The sequence below is a fragment of the Leucoraja erinacea genome, chromosome 11, assembly GCF_028641065.1.
Source record: "Leucoraja erinacea ecotype New England chromosome 11, Leri_hhj_1, whole genome shotgun sequence".
Classification (NCBI taxonomy): domain Eukaryota; kingdom Metazoa; phylum Chordata; class Chondrichthyes; order Rajiformes; family Rajidae; genus Leucoraja; species Leucoraja erinaceus.
This window is the reverse complement of record NC_073387.1, coordinates 13,560,839-13,576,828: the sequence shown is the minus strand read 5'-3', so window position 1 is coordinate 13,576,828 and position 15,990 is coordinate 13,560,839. Positions and strand designations below refer to the sequence as shown.

At 40.7% G+C, this 15,990-nt stretch overlaps 1 protein-coding gene across 2 annotated transcripts in view; it reads left to right on the top strand.

Annotated features, from left to right (window-relative positions):
* Nucleotides 1–5,309: 5,309 nt before the first annotated feature.
* Nucleotides 5,310–15,990, top strand: part of slc36a1 (solute carrier family 36 member 1) — a 58,904-nt gene continuing 48,223 nt past the window's right edge. Inside the window, exons 1-3 of one of the 2 annotated variants that reach the window (XM_055642665.1) lie at nt 5,310–5,427; nt 13,882–14,065; nt 14,536–14,626. In XM_055642665.1, the coding sequence (XP_055498640.1) occupies nt 13,911–14,065; nt 14,536–14,626 (246 nt within the window). In that variant the 5' untranslated portion in view covers nt 5,310–5,427; nt 13,882–13,910. Of the gene's footprint in view, nt 5,428–9,071; nt 9,288–13,881; nt 14,066–14,535; nt 14,627–15,990 lie in introns of those variants that run through there. The other variant, XM_055642666.1, reaches the window with a different exon arrangement.

Genomic DNA, 15,990 nt, shown 5'->3' with positions numbered 1-15,990 from the left:
ACACACACACACACACACACTAATAAATATGCAATAATCAATAATACAATAAGTTAACAATCTGTAAAGGTAACTACACCATAATAGTGCAAAACCAAAGTACATAGCAGTCATAGTTACCGAGTTCGTGGTTAGTGTTGTGCAGTGTTCAAGAGTGATGTAGGTATGTTACAAAACTTACCTTCAGCGGCGCTGCAGTTCTGCCACTGGCCATGTGCGCGATTTTGGCGCCTTTGAAGGGGGGGTTAAAATGTGGTTTTCACTTACCTGTCCTGGATTATATTTTGTCGGAGTGCAAGCTTTTGCTGAAAAATTGTTCCAACAAGTTCAGCGCTGGAGTAATTTAAAAATGAGCTTCTAAAGCCGTCAACGCCGACAACGGGGACGGATTTCACGTAAGGGACAGGTAAAGGAAAGCCGTTTATTTTATGTATAAAAGTGCTCCTTAAGATGCCTTTAATTCACATTTTAAGTGCGAAACGGTGATTTTTCCCCATAAGAAATGGCAGTGTTTTTCCTGCCGATATGGGGTTTAAATTCACCATAACCGCAACGTTCCAAATGATCGCGTTCCAGAAATACCCACTCGCAAGATGATTTAAATGGCCATTAATTTGCAGGTATTAAACACTAAATTCCTTCCATTTGGCCTATAAATCCATGACAATGAGATTTAAAAATCATGTTATATTGTGAATTATTGTGTGTATGTTATTTGGAAACTTAGGCTATTTATAAATGTTGATCTTTTCTTAAGAAATGGATAGATGTTTAGATTTAGAAATTGAATTCTGTAATTAGCTACAATTGGGTAACTAACTAATGATATGCTTAAATTGCAGGTCATCCAAGTAAGATTGTTTCATATTTGTTTCAGAATGCTTCAATCTACAATAACTGAAAATGTCAGTCCTCTTAATTTTTAAGAAAGTTATGGGCTTTAGACTGTCCTCGATCACAGCTTTTGTGTCAAGTCAATGGAAAAGCAATAGGGAACATGATGTTAATTTCCGAATATGAAAATGGCCATAACTTTTTGAATACTGAAGATATGAAAGTGAATTAGGTGTCAAATTAAACTTCTTTTTATGCTTTATCTGATGGGATAAATTGCAGACTTGATTTTTTAAATCTCAAAATGTTGTAACATTGCCAAGTGATGGTTGTTCTTGAGCCTAGCAGAGGTCAAGGTTTTCAGGCTTCTATACTTTCTTTCTGATGGTAGTCGCATGATATAAATGTGGTACGGGAAGTGTGTGTCTTTGATGATATTAGCTGCCTTTTAGAGGCGGCACCTTCCAAAGATAGATTCCTTTGAAAATGGAGAGTAGGCAAAAATGCTGGAGAAACTCAGCGTGTGAGGCAACATCTATGGAGCGACGGAATAGGTGACGTTTCGGGTCGAGACCCTTCTTCATAAAATGGAGCGATCAGTTGCCAGCAATGGTTGTAGAGGAGCAAGATGCGCCACTCAGCGAAAAACACGTAGTATGACGTGTGTGATGGCCGACGCCATTTTATAGGGCATTTTATAGGGCTGCCCTCATACTGTCATGGCGTCCACATCTACAGTTCAGTTTAAATTGCTCTAATCGCCGATGTTGACAACTCAACCTGTCTTTCTTCAGGCTCCCCAACATCAAAGAAAGGTGAGGAAATATTATTGTTTTCTGTCGACATTATTTTGTCTTGAAAATTTTATTTTTTGTTCCCCTATCAACACTCATTTGGATACTAGGGTTGTTGGTACATTAGAAAGTTAATAGATTTTTTTTAGTAGATCTAAAATTACCACAATGATAAAGTCAGTAATTCTTCTTCTTCTGTACATTTAGTTTTTGTTTCTGTACAGCAGGAGTCTCCAAAATATGGTCCAGAGGGAGAGAGAGAGAGAGAAGGGGCAGAGAGAGAGATGGGGAGAAAGACACATCAGACCCATCTCGAGATTTTAACCTCAGATTTGAGTCGGGGAGCGCAGCGACCCGGGGCTGCTCTTAGTGTAGTTACCGATTAAATCCCTCGAATTGTCAGAGCCGAGACATCACTGGGCCGCCGTGAAGAAGGGTGCAATGGTATGGTGCGGGGTGCGGCGGCTGTCAGAATGGGGCGGCTGTGCGTTATAACGTGCCATCGTTCCTCTCTCTCCCCACGTTTCTCTCCCCATCTCTCTCTGCCCCTTCTATCTCTCTCTCCCTGTCTCTCTCTCCCTGTCTCTCTCTCACTGTCTCTCTCTGCCCCTTCTCTCTCTCACCTCTCTCCCTGTCTCTCTCTATCTCGGTCTCTGGCCCATCTGCCTTTCTCTCTCTTCCTCCGCTCTCTCTCAGTCTGTCTCTGCCTGAGAGTTGGCAGCCCTGCTAGCGTCTTAGGTCCAAAAGAGGATAGAAAGAAAATTATTTAAATGGTCTACATTAGAAGTTTTAAATAAGCTCTTCTACATTGAAGGTAAATTGACATATTAGTGGCAAAATGCATCTTCAATATACAGGTATCTCCCCACAACTGAACAATTGCACTTAAATGACATATCATTTACATTTACATACTACATTTTTTCCTTCTTAGTTAATCCAATATGAGATTTTCTGTAATTTCAGCGGGACCGGAATACTCGTCGACAAGATCTCCTGCACCTAAGTCTGGTGTACCTAAGATCTCCTGCACCTAAGTCAACCACCTGCCGTCTTTGTTCTGAACACTGAACTTGACCAGTTTTCCAACAGGCAGACCAATGAGAGGCTAAATTGCAATGCAGTTCCAACGCTATTTGACCTCCTGAACCCGCCGAAACGTCTGTTTTCCCAACGCCGGTTACTCAAGAGGAAGTATGAGAACCTCCCGTTAGCCACACAAGATTGTGGAAATGACGATTTATTTATTATTGTATATAAATTGGAAATTTTGTTCTTTGGGGTAAGCAAGGGGTGGGGCTATCATTGTCTGAAATATGTTGAATTTTACATCACTTTCAAAACACTGCAACCCCCTGTATATGTCGTGCACAAAATGATGTGAATTATGTAAATATTACAATAAATGACGGAATTAAAAAGTGTTTTCCTTGTTTATAAAGTTCAATTTAGTTATTTGAAATTGTGGGGGTTGGTGCAATATACGGCTGACCCACAAATGTGTCATTATGAGACATTCACATTTAAAAAATCCATGCCTCAAAAAAAAGCAAAAAGATCCCCATATTATTTGACCAACTTATCGACTGAATTGAAATATGTAGGTATGTATGCACTACATTGTGTTACGCTAATATAGAATGGAAACATATCTCGACATTGTGTTCATGGATGTTTTATTCACAATATTAGGATTTCATATATATATATATACTAGACTAAGTGGAACCCGTTGAGTCCCAGCATCACACGGGAGGGCTGGTCACCAATGCAATATTCCACCTCTCCACCAATTCCAATATTGCTCGCCAGTGGGGGGGGGCTGTCTGTTGAGCTAGTATTGGTGTTGCGGTGTGAAGGTACTGGTTTCCAGAGGGCTAGTATAGACATTGTGGGCCAAATGGATTATCAGGCTGGCATCCAACTGTTGCAACAATTTTAAAAGCCAAGCCAAGGCATACAATTGGGCTGCAGCCACCTGACAACCAAAATTCATTTTGTGAACACAAACTTGTTAAAAAGGGACTGACTTATCATCGCCCGGTGGGGTATCGCCTCAGCGCAGAGGGAAAAGAGGAGGGAAGAGACAGTAACCCTAAGATTTTTGCCTCCATTTCAGTGAGGAGGTGACTGGTGAACTCACTGTGGTGGATGTTAATTTATGTTTATAGTGAGTTTTGTTGTTTATTATTACATGTATGGCTGCTGGCAACGACATTTCGTTCAGACCGAAAGGTCTGAATGACAAATAAAGGATCTAAGTCTAAGTCTAAGTCTAAAAAGGCGAGGCAAACAATTGGGCTGCAGCCACCTGACAACCAAAATTCATTTTGTGAACACAAACTTGTTAAAAAGGCGAGGCAAACAATTGGGCAGCAGCCAACGGACAACCAAAATTCATTTTGTGAACACAAACTTGTTAAAAAAGGCGAGGCAAACAATTGGGCTGCATCCACCTGACAACCAAAATTCATTTTGTGAACCCAAACTTTTAAAAAAGGCAAGGCAAACAATTGGGCTGCAGCCACCTGACAGCCAAAATTCATTTTGTGAACACAAACTTTAAAAAAGGCGAGGCAAACAATTGGGCAGCAGCCACTTTACAGCCGCATCGAGGGGACTCACCGTTGAGTAGACGTGCGTTCAGTGTTATTCGCAGCTCAGAGAGCCGTGACCCTCTCGCTTCCTGGGTCTGGCAGAGAGTGGGTGAGGGACTACACTTCTGGGTTTTATAGTCCCTGCACCCTGTCGCCAGCGGGGGCAGCAGAGAAAATGGGGATTTTTTTTAATACATTAATATCCCTCTGATTTTTCATCGATGGGAAAAATCCTCCAGTCCCGGAAGGCGGAGGGGGGCTCTGAGCGAGGTGGCCAAATATGACGGCCGAAGGTGGCGGTGTTCTCTCGGAAATCACAGCACAGTGGGCCAAAAGCGGTCAAGATCAGACGTTTAGTAATATATAGATTTGTGTGTATATATATGTGTGTGTGTGTGTATATGTATGTGTATAAATATGTGTGTATATGCATGTGTGTGTGTACGTATGTATATATGTACACACACATATATGGGGTGTTCGGACAGTGAAAGGTTTTTCAAGCGTTTGGTCGCGCTAGACGCATGCAATCGCATGCTGGTGGGACAGGCCCTTAACTTTCCTCTCACACACAGGCACACACATTCATATAAATATATATGTGTTAAATTTAATTTTGTGCACAGTGACAGTGTGTGTTAAAGCAATAGAAGGCAAACTGCACAATACAATGCAAGGGAAACTACGCAAAGGTGGCGGCTGGGGAGGAAAGATGGGAGGGAAATGGGGGAACAGGGGGAGAACATTTACAATAAAATTAACTAAAATATGTGATGTGATAGATGCGCTAAATCAAACACTGTTCCCTGCAACACTGATGACACCAGACGATAGAGCGGAGTGCACAGCGGGAAGCATAAACAAATGGCGGCCGTGACATTCCATCACGTACTACACGTCAGCCCATTGGATTTCGGAGGCGTGGTCTATCTTGCTATAATCTTTGGTTGCCATGCCAACCGCCGGCCCCGCCCGGCCTGAAGATCTCGTCACCCCGCCCCGTTTATCATCTCCATAATCCGCCAGGTCGCGTGCCCCCTGGGTGATTGACTGCAGTAAAACCCCGCCCCCCCGACCCGGACCCTCCACGGACAGCCGGTCCGGTCAGCTGACCCAGCACGTGACAATGCGCCGCACGTGACCTGCCGCCGGCCGGCGCCGCGTCCGGAGACAACGACGGGCCGATTGAAATGAGGACATAGGTGAGTGGTCGCGGCCCCCAACACCCCCTCCTCCACAGGCCTTCTCCTGCTGCTGGCGTCGCCCTTTTAACCCTTTCTCCCTCCTGCCCCGCCGAGCGGCATTGTTTTAAACTTCACACTCCCCCCCCGGTTACAATTTAAATCTTTTCCTAGCCTCGCCTCTCTCATTTCCTTATTGTTTCAACCCATTCAAGTCATGCGGATATCATTTAGCTACGTACTGTATAAACACTGGAATTGTAAATGCTGCTTTGCAAAACAACGGAGCCGAAGTGCTGGAGTAGCCCAGCGTGCCAGGCAGCCTCCCTGGAAGACATGGAAACGTCGCCTATCTGTGTCCTCCAGTGACGCTGCCTGATCTTCTGAGTTACTCCAGTGCAAACACTGGAATTGCATCTAAACTTGCTCTGTTCCTTTCAGCTGTTGCTGAAAACTCTGCCTGCTCCCTCCACTGCTATTCTAGCATTTGTATTTTGTGTAGCCAGGTCTCACATACTCAATTTGTGAATGCTGTGAAATTTGTTATTGGTACAATATCAGTGAAAGTTGTCAGAAATTAGCAGCAAAGTTCTGTGATGAATAAATTAAGGGGGGAAATGATCATTTTAAGTAGAAACAAGGAACTGCAGAGGCAGGTTCACCAAGGAAAGACCCAAAATGCAGATCAGGTAGCGTCCCTGAGGGGGGTTGCTGAGGAGCTGTCTGGAGACATTTGGGCACCAAATGTACGATGCATCCAAGTCCATTGTTGGAGGTTCTTTCTGTCAGATATCATGTTCAACTAAAATTCTAGCTGCCCCTTCAGATGAACCCTGGAGATGATTTTGAACAAGATCAGCAGAGTTATCGTTGGTTTGGTGGCCATGACTAAGACCCCGTGTTAAACTAAATTACCTGATTGCTAATTATTTGAGCATCACAAATCAACAGGTGCTTTTCTTGCATTATTAAAATAATTGGAGAATTTCAAATGATTTGAAATACCTTGGGTATTGCAATTGTGAAAGCAGGAATATAACCTTTCCTACCTGACAGAAATGATCTGATTAGTTAATGCTGCAATTTATTACGTTTGCTGCATCCTTTTATAAATTGAGTCTGAGACATTAATTATTTTGTGAAATGTGAATAGTATTTCCAATGGCTAAATGCACTTGGAGAGCAACTACCATTTTTTTAAATGTAAAAGATATGGTTAGAACAGAGTAAATTCGACAAACTAGTTTGAAAGCTATTGGCTATTCATGAGTATTCCTCCTATGGCGCTCTAAGTCTTGCAGCCAAAAACCTTTCACGCTGAAATGACCTAATGCGAGAGTGAAATTTAATTCCGTCACTCTTTTTGAAATGTAATTGCTTTTCTTTGTTTATTCAAGTTTTCTCAATTTACCACCTAAAATTCTTGTTTTACAGGTTGTGAATTGCTCATTTCTTCTCTTAACGTATAAAATATTTTATCATGTTACTGTTCCCTTTCTATGTTCAGAGGTCTAAATTTGTTTGTTTGGCAGTAATGTGCTGCTTAAAAGCCTATCTGAAGCTCTCATCTAAATTTACTTGAGCTATTGTGAGAATGAATTTTGTACTGTATTCGTTGATGTAACTTCTGGTTTTGATTTGTCATTTCCTTGTTCCTGCTCATCTGAACCACAATCTCATTTTGATCCTTGGTTCATTAAATCTATTTGGAACAATTTAAAAATGAAAGATTTTGTAAGAAATACCATGTGACAATCAGGTACTATAGTAGTAAAAGATCTCTCGCTATTACGCTTTGTCTAGATGTTGTACACCATGAGAGGAGAATACATTTGCTTAAGAGGGCAAATTGAATATTGCATGGTATTACTTAAATAATCTTCCATTTTTAAATTATTCTAAACATTCTTTAAGCCAAGAATCAAGCTTGGACGTGTATTAAAAAACTAACTTGCATAACAAGTGTAGACATGTTTAAAGTTGATTCTGTTCAAATCTAGCAGAACAGAGGTTTATTAATTGAATAGGGAACCTATTTCACGGGCAAAGTTTATAAATTAAATACAACCTCTTGCTCAGGGGTCGGCAACCTTGTTCTGCATATATATATATGTGTGTGTGTGTATATGTATGTGTGTGTATGTATATATGTCTGTGAGTGGATGGTGGGCCACATCTATCATGTGTACACGTGGATCCCACCCCGGATGGCAGGCATCAAATCACGTGTTCACAGAAGGTAGACAAAAATGCTGGAGAAACTCAGTGGGTGAGGCAGCCTCATGCTGCAATCCTTGCATGTCTCACTGAGTTTCTCCAGCATTTTTGTCTACCTTCTGTGAACACGTGATTTGATGCCTGCCATCCGGGGCGGGATCCACGTGTACACGTGATAGATGTGGCCCGCCATCCACTCACAGACATGTGTCCTGGCCTGTAAGCAGAACAAGGTTGCCGACCCCTGAGCAAGATGTTGTATTTAATTTATAAACTTTGCCCGTGAAATAAGTTCCCTATTCAATTAATAAACCTCTGTCTATCTTCGATTTTTCCAGCATCTGCAGTTCTTTTGTAAACGTGTTCACAGTAGGTGCGCAGCCGTGCCGGCAGCTTTGCGCAGGATGTGGTACAGTGAGCGCTTGGCGGGCCGGATGATTACGGGAAAAAAATCCGCCTGCGGGCCAGATGATTTCGGGTTACGGGCCGCATTGGGCCCGGGGGCCGTAGGTTGCCGACCCCTGCTCTAGCTCAATGCAGATTAATAGAGGCACATAGGTAGACCCAGATAAGGCACAGATGATGAGCAAATGGGATAATCTGAGGGAGGGGTAGGAAAGGTAAACCAAGGGAGAAGTAGCCCAGGTAGATTAGAATGCGGGTGATGAGCAGATGGGAGGGTAATGAGTCCAACTAACAGGGGATGGAGGGCTGGGAAAGTTGAGCGAAGGGCGAATTGGTGGGAATGGGAAAGAAAGAAGGCTGGGAATTTGAGAGAGTTAGCCAGAGTTTGCAGTGAGTTAGAGAAATATTGTTGTTTCCTCTCTGGACAAACATAAGGTCCCATAGGACTGAACAGTAGCCAATGCTGTTCCTTTGTTGAAGAAGGGAAGTAGAGAGAAACCAGGAAATTTTAGGCCAGAGAGCCTTGTTGGAAATGCAACCCCAAAACATTGGGCTGTGGGCAATGCACACATTGAATATTAGGTGCTTGTCTTCTAGTCTGCATTTGTCCTCGCCTTGGCAGTGAAAAGGGCTGAGGATGGAGGTTAGTATGAGAGGGGGAGATGAAATAATTTACAACTGGAAGTTCAAGGTGGCCTTTGTGGCAGACTGCAGGTGCTTTACAAAATGGTCACCTAGTCAACGCTTGGTCACTATTGGGGAGGCAACATTACGAAGACTGAATGCAATAGGCTTCTTTGTAGGATGTGTACGTAATTGCCTGCCTCACGTGGTAGCAACAGCAGTAATGCAATTGTTGGTAGAGCCAAGGGAGTGTTGGGAAAGTGGTGCCTCTGTTGCTACGTTTAGCTCTTTCCTTTTTTGTATTGTTTCTGCGTATCCCCTACCAGCCTGTATCAACTCACCCCCTTGCACCTACATATTGGTTATCTTCCCTCTGCCCCCAGTCTTGATGCAGAGTCACAACCCAAAACATCAACCTTCCCTTTGCCTCCACAGATGCTGCCTGATCCACTGAGTTCTTCTATCCATTTGTTTTTGTGCACCAAATTCCAGCATCTGCAGTCTCTTGTCCCCATCATTGTGGTTGAAATATATTTGGACTTGTAGGGGGCATCTGAAAACCTCTCTGGGATGCCTTAAGTTGAAGCTTGCGGAATTACAAGCAATTTATTGACCCACTCAGGAAATTGATGCTGGTAGGAAACATTGGAATTAACACGTAGAAAATTGAATGGCAGAATGTGACATGTGCTCGCAATTTATTAAATTTTGAAATTGCTTCATTGATATAAATTATATTTTGAAACTTGCTTTCAAGTGTGTAAATGGAAGAGCTAACTAAACACAAAATGCTGGAGTAACTCAGCGGGTCCAGCAGCATCTCTGCAGAATATGGGACAGTTTTACCCTTTATCCACCCATCTGCCTATCAAAACCTACCTCACCTGTATCAACCTATTACTTTAACTCTCCCTCCCATTCCCACAATGACTTATCTGTTATGGGCCTCTTCCATTGTCAGAGTGAGGCCCAGCGAAAATTGGAGAAACTGCACCTTATATTTAGCTTGGGCAGCTTACACCCCAGCAGTATGAACATTAACTTCTGTAACTTCAAGTAACCCTTGCTTTCCCCCTCTCTCCATCCCATCCCCTCCCCCTTCCCAGTTTTCCGACCAGTCTTTTTTTTTTTTTTGTTTAATATTTTATTTTATTAGAAGTAAGCACAGTCATATGGCACCAAAGTGCCTAATATATATTTTCATAATACATTTTATGTACAACTTCTTTTTTTTTTGTTACATTGAAAAAAGATGAGAATAAGAAAAAGAAGTTAGATAGTAAAGGATAGAAAAATGTGAAATATATAGTGTGTGAAGAAAGAAAACGAGTAAATGAAGAAAGTTGAGAGAGAAAATAGTGAAAAGAAAAGGAGATCATTATTTATAGTCTTGACCAACCCTCGTCCAGTCCTGAAACAGTTATTTTTTACAATTGTGTTGCACCATATGATTCCAAAAAAACGACGAATGGAGACCAACTCGTTATGAATTGGTCTGATTTATCCATTAGGAGGAATCGCATTTCCTCAAGATGAGCGGTGTCCAACATACTTGCAATCCACATTTTAAGCGTTGGTATTGATGTACCCTTCCAAAATTTAAGTATTAATTTTTTTGCTATTATTAAACCATAATTAAGGAATAGATTTTGAGACGCGTTCAATTTATTCCCATCTTCCATTACACCAAATATAATCATTTCAGTATTAGGTTCCATTCTTGTCTTGAATAATTTTGTAAATATTTCAAAAATATCATTCCAAAATCTATAAAGTTTTATGCAGGAAACTAAGGAGTGTGTTATAGTTGCCTTTTGGGCTAGACATTTATCACAAGTGGCGGATATATTTGGATAAAATTTGTTCAATCTTGTTTTTGAATAATATAATCTATGTACAATTTTAAATTGTATTAGATTATGTCTTACATTAATTGAACATTTGTGAATATATATCAGGTATTTTTCCCATTTAACCTTCGTAATTTTTATCATTAATTCCCGTTCCCACTCTTCTCTAAGTACCTCTGTCGATGGTAGGTCTATATTTAGAATACTATTATATAAATAGGATATTAATTTTTGTGAGTCAGCTTCAATATTCATTGCTTCTTCCAATAAGTCAGGAGTTACTTTTTGATATCCTTGTATATATTTTTTCACAAAGTCGCAAATCTGAAGATATTTAAAATATTGGTTGTTTTTCAATTTAAATTTTAATTGTAGTTGTTGGAATGATAGTAGGTTTCCTATTTCGTACATATCCCTGATCCTTCTAATTCCGAGACTTTCCCATTGGTTATATGTCTTATCAATAAGAGATGGTTTAAATAAAGGGTTATTCGCAATTGGCATTAACAGTGATAGATTTCTTAATTTTAAAGATAATTTTATTTGTTTCCAAATTCTTATTGTACCATATATAATTGGGTTCTTCTTATATATTGTGTTATTCAGTTTTTTGGGGGAAAAGAGGATCGTTCCTATATTACAAGGATGACAATCCTCCTTCTCCATTTTTATCCATTCTGTCTGTTGTGTAGAACTATCCAACCAATAAATCATATTCTTAATATGCACTGCCCAGATTGTCAGAGTGAGGCCCAGCGAAAATTGGAGAAACTGCACCTTATATTTAGCTTGGGCAGCTTACACCCCAGCAGTATGAACATTAACTTCTGTAACTTCAAGTAACCCTTGCTTTCCCCCTCTCTCCATCCCATCCCCTCCCCCTTCCCAGTTTTCCGACCAGTCTTAAGGGCCTGTCCCACTTGCGTGTCCTTGGCACGCAAATTACGCGACCTCGTGGTCGCGATGGTCCCGCGAAGGTTGGGCGCGATTAAATGCTTAAGCACAGCCGTCTGGAGCGCGACCATATGATGCCCGTGCGCCTCAATGCGACCACGAGGCCGCGTAATTTGAAAGCCAAGGACACGTACGTGGGACAGGCCCTTTACTGTCTCCGAAACATGTTATCTCTGTTTGCTTTGTTGTTACCTTCTCCCAACTAACAATGATCTATTCTACATTTTCCTTTATCTCCATTCCCTTTGTCCTGTTTTCACACCCTACACTTCTTTATTTACAGACTTTGTTACCTATGCACCGTCCACTCCCTGACATCAGTCTGAAGAAGGGTCTCAATGCTCAATGCGATTTGAGTATAAGAACAGGGAGGTTCTACTGCAGTTGTACAGGGTCTTGGTGAGACCACACCTGGAGTATTGCGTGCAGTTTTGGTCTCCTAATCTGAGGAAAGACATTCTTGCCATAGAGTACAGAGAAGGTTCACCAGACTGATTCCTGTCATGGCAGGACTTTCATATGAAGAAAACCTGGATAGACTCGGCTTGTACACGCTAGAATTTAGAAGATTGGGAGGGGGGGGGATCTTATAGAAACTTACAAAATTCTTAAGGGGTTGGACAGGCTAGATGCAGGAAGATTATTCCCGATGTTGGGGAAGCCCAGAACTAGGGGTCACAGTTTAAGGATAAGAGGGAAGTCTTTTAGGACCGAGATGAGAAAATCATTTTTTACACAGAGGGTGGTGAATCTGTGGAATTCTCTGCTACAGAAGGTAGTCGAGGCCAGTTCATTGGCTATATTTAAGAGGGAGTTAGATGTGGCCCTTGTGGCTACAGGGGTCAGGGGGTATGGAGAGAAGGCAGGGATGGGATACTGAGTTGGAAGATCAGCCATGATCATATTGAATGGCGGTGCAGGCTCGAAGGGCCGAATGGCCTACTCCTTCACCTATTTTCTATGTTTCTATGACATGAAATGTCACCCATTCCTTCTCTCCAGAGATGCTGTCTGTCCCGTTGAGTTACTCCAACATTTTGTGTCTATCTTCAACCTATTACTTGCCAGGCTTTGTCCTGCCCCTCCACCCTCCCTCTCCCCACTTACCCCACCATCAGTCTGATGAAGGGTCCTGATTTGAAATGTCACTAGCATCTGGAGTTCATTGTCTCTACTATTTGTACAAAAATAGGAAACTAGGAAAAATAGGAAAATAGAAAAGAAGAATTATGCATTGAAGTGTTTGTCCATAGACCTTTGAACGGAGAAGTGCAGACAAGTGGCATAGATATGATTACAAGGTACTTCATTGGCAGAAATGCGAATATCAACAATGCTAAAATTAGTTTGTTTTAAAAAATGGTAGAGTTAGCAAATGTGCGTACATTTCTAATCATGTTAAAGTAGGAAGTTGATAGAACTGGTAGCACTGAAATCTACTGTTCTGTACAGGACACACATATCGATGCAGGAATCTGTGAAAAAGAAGTATGGTGAGTTTGGAAGAATGATGGTTAATTATGAGGATAATGAAGGAAAACAGGAAATAGAATGCCATGTCTCATTTAAATGAATGCTGTAAACCAGTGCCTCCCAACCTTTTTCATCCATGGCAGACAATTGATCAAACATTTGGACTTGCGGCTCATATTTCAAGATGGTATGGTTAATGAATTGTTAATTCTGTCAAAATGATTTGATTGTTCAAAACATTTTATTTTGGTATTGCAGCATATTGATCACAAAATTAAAATATGAAATAAAATAAAATTAAATAATTGCAAACAAAATTAAAGGATGAAGTAAAAAAAACGCATAATGGATATTGTGACGGCTTTGAATGTTCCTACCACTATCCCTTTGCGTTCTGAAGCTTGGACGACAGCTGAAAGGTTGTACCTCAAACGTTTGAACAATATTTGCTGGAATTTTCTATAATTTATACTTTAAAAAAATTTAGATCTCCTCACAGCCCAGTTTCAATTGATCGCAGAGATAACTTTAGGCAGTGGCAGGAGGTTGGGAATCAGTGCTATAAACAATGTAGAATCGCGCGAGAACAGTTGGAATTTTTCAATATACATTGTTCACTTGTGACAAGGATTTGTAAACAAATTATTGCCAGTCATCTGCAATGGTGGAGTAACATTATCATGATTGTATCCCTGTATGAATTTGTATTTAATCCTCTTTATCTGCATTATTCCCCCCCCCCCCCCCCCCCCCCCCCCATTTGTTTCAGAAGGAGATGGAAAAATGACATTGCTCTTGAATGGCAGAGTTGGTTGGCTAAATGGCCATCATTGTCTTGTGGAATAAAAATGCAGTACTGAAAAATGCAGTGCTGTTCAGTTGGGGAGCAAAGTGCTATGTTTACGGCTAATAAATTAGGCACGTGTTCTACAATTACTTTCAATATCTTTAGTTTTCAGCATTTGCTGAAAGGCTACCACCATGTCAACCAGAAGGCTAAAAAATGAAGATTACAATGATTATAGCTCGACAGAAAACAGCCCAGACAATGACAGCGTGCACTCTTCAACTGATATCTCAGGATCGCCACCTGCTTTTGGAAATTACCAGCGTCTAAATGAAAAGAATGGCATAAAGTGAGTGTTGTAAACTTTTGAAACAAAACTGGTATTTTTTTTTAATCTCAAATATTCTCATTGTGTATTGATTTTTAGGTAGCAGTACATTTTTTTTCAACTGAAAATATGTTCGGTTTGATTGAAAAATTGTAATATTTGGAAAAGTTTTGGGTCTAGACAGATGAATGGTTAGCTGCTTAGAAATTGGGGTGACAGTGCATGCAAATAAACTCTGACAAGGCTATTAGAGCTGTATGAATGTGAATATGAATCCTTTGAAGCAGGAACACAAACTTTATTTTGAAACAATCGTTTGAAATCTTTTCTGACATTGTAAAGTAATGACATTTGGATAAAGCGAAACAACTGCAGTTTTGATTCTTAACTGTTGGTTTCACTTTGAGGCTACAGTTGGAGCTGTGGTATGGGATTAGAGTTAGATAATTAGTATAGAAATAAAAGGTTTTAATTTGTTTTTATCTTTTCAGCTGGCCAGAGGCATTAATTCACTTGTTAAAAGGCAACATAGGAACAGGGCTGCTTATCCTTCCTCTTGCAGTGAAGAATGCGGGTATTGTGGTGAGATGCTTCAACTTTAATGGGCTTTGCCTAATTGGCTTTTGCTTCACTCTCTGCTCAGTGCTGTATGGTATTAAATGCAAATATCCCGATGCCTCAATGTTTTAGGATTGTAAATTAATTCCTGGAAATACATTATGACCTGAGCAGACTGTGAATTTCCCTACTTCTGAATGCCCCCTGTTACTGAATGTAACTGAAGCTGTTACTTGCAGCAAGGTTGTGGCTTCCAATGCAGAATGGAATATAATTTCAAATTTGCATTATGGGAAATGGATCACCAATTTGGTTCTCCAAGCGTGTGATCAATGAATATGTAAATAGCAGAACTAAAGACAGCTGAAGTACAAAAAGCACATGCGTACACATAATCTGAACAATTTCTGAAATCATTTTACTGTCTCAGTTCACTTGCAAAACAAGAGTTGCTAGTGTACATTAAAATGGCCAATGTTTTATCAATCACCAAATAAGTTTACATGCCCAACATTGAATGCCACGTTAGCTGGACAGAAATTCTTCTTTGGTTCCATCATTTTCCTTTGGAAAACCAAGTGATAACATTGAATTTCTTTATCATTGTATTTGCATTTGTTTATTTGGTTGGAGAAGAGTGGTTCATTTTAGTGAATATTTGTCACTGAGTGCGGGTGTGTATTTAATACAGAATTTAAAGCAATGTTGACATCTGTTTTGATTTTCTGCATCACCACACCCTTGCTTTGGGGGAGAGGTGAGGTGAAGAAACAACATAATTTTGTTTTCACTTCATTCTTGCATTGTTGAATTTTTTGGCTTAGTTTAAAGATACAGCGCGGGAACAGGCCCTTCGGCCCACCAAGTCTGCGCTGACCAGCAATCCCCACACACTATCCTAAACACATTTTTTACAATTATACCAAAGCCAATTAACTTACATGCCTATACGTATTTGCAGTGTGGGAGGAAACTGGAGCACCCGGAGAAAAAACATGCAGGTCATGGGGAGAATGTACAAATTCCGTACAGTCAGCACCCATAGTCAGAATTGAACTGGGCCTCTGGCGCTGTAAGGCAGCAACTCTACTGCTGTGGTACTGTGCCACCTTGTTTAAGCCCACTACTTGTGCTAATTGAGTCTTATTTTAGTTCCAAGTGTCTTTAGTTCTTCACAATTTTGAAGACAAAAATATACTATAGGAAAATGGATTGGTGACAGGAATATCCCCTCCAACTTTTAAGATGGCAGTTCAACTTATTAAAGAACAAAGCACTCCGTGATAATTTGTTTTCATTTCCTTAGCAATGTAATTCAGACAGTTTGTTGCTGGATTCTACTTATTTCAAGTTCCTGCAATCTCATTTCATGCCTTTATAACCTGACC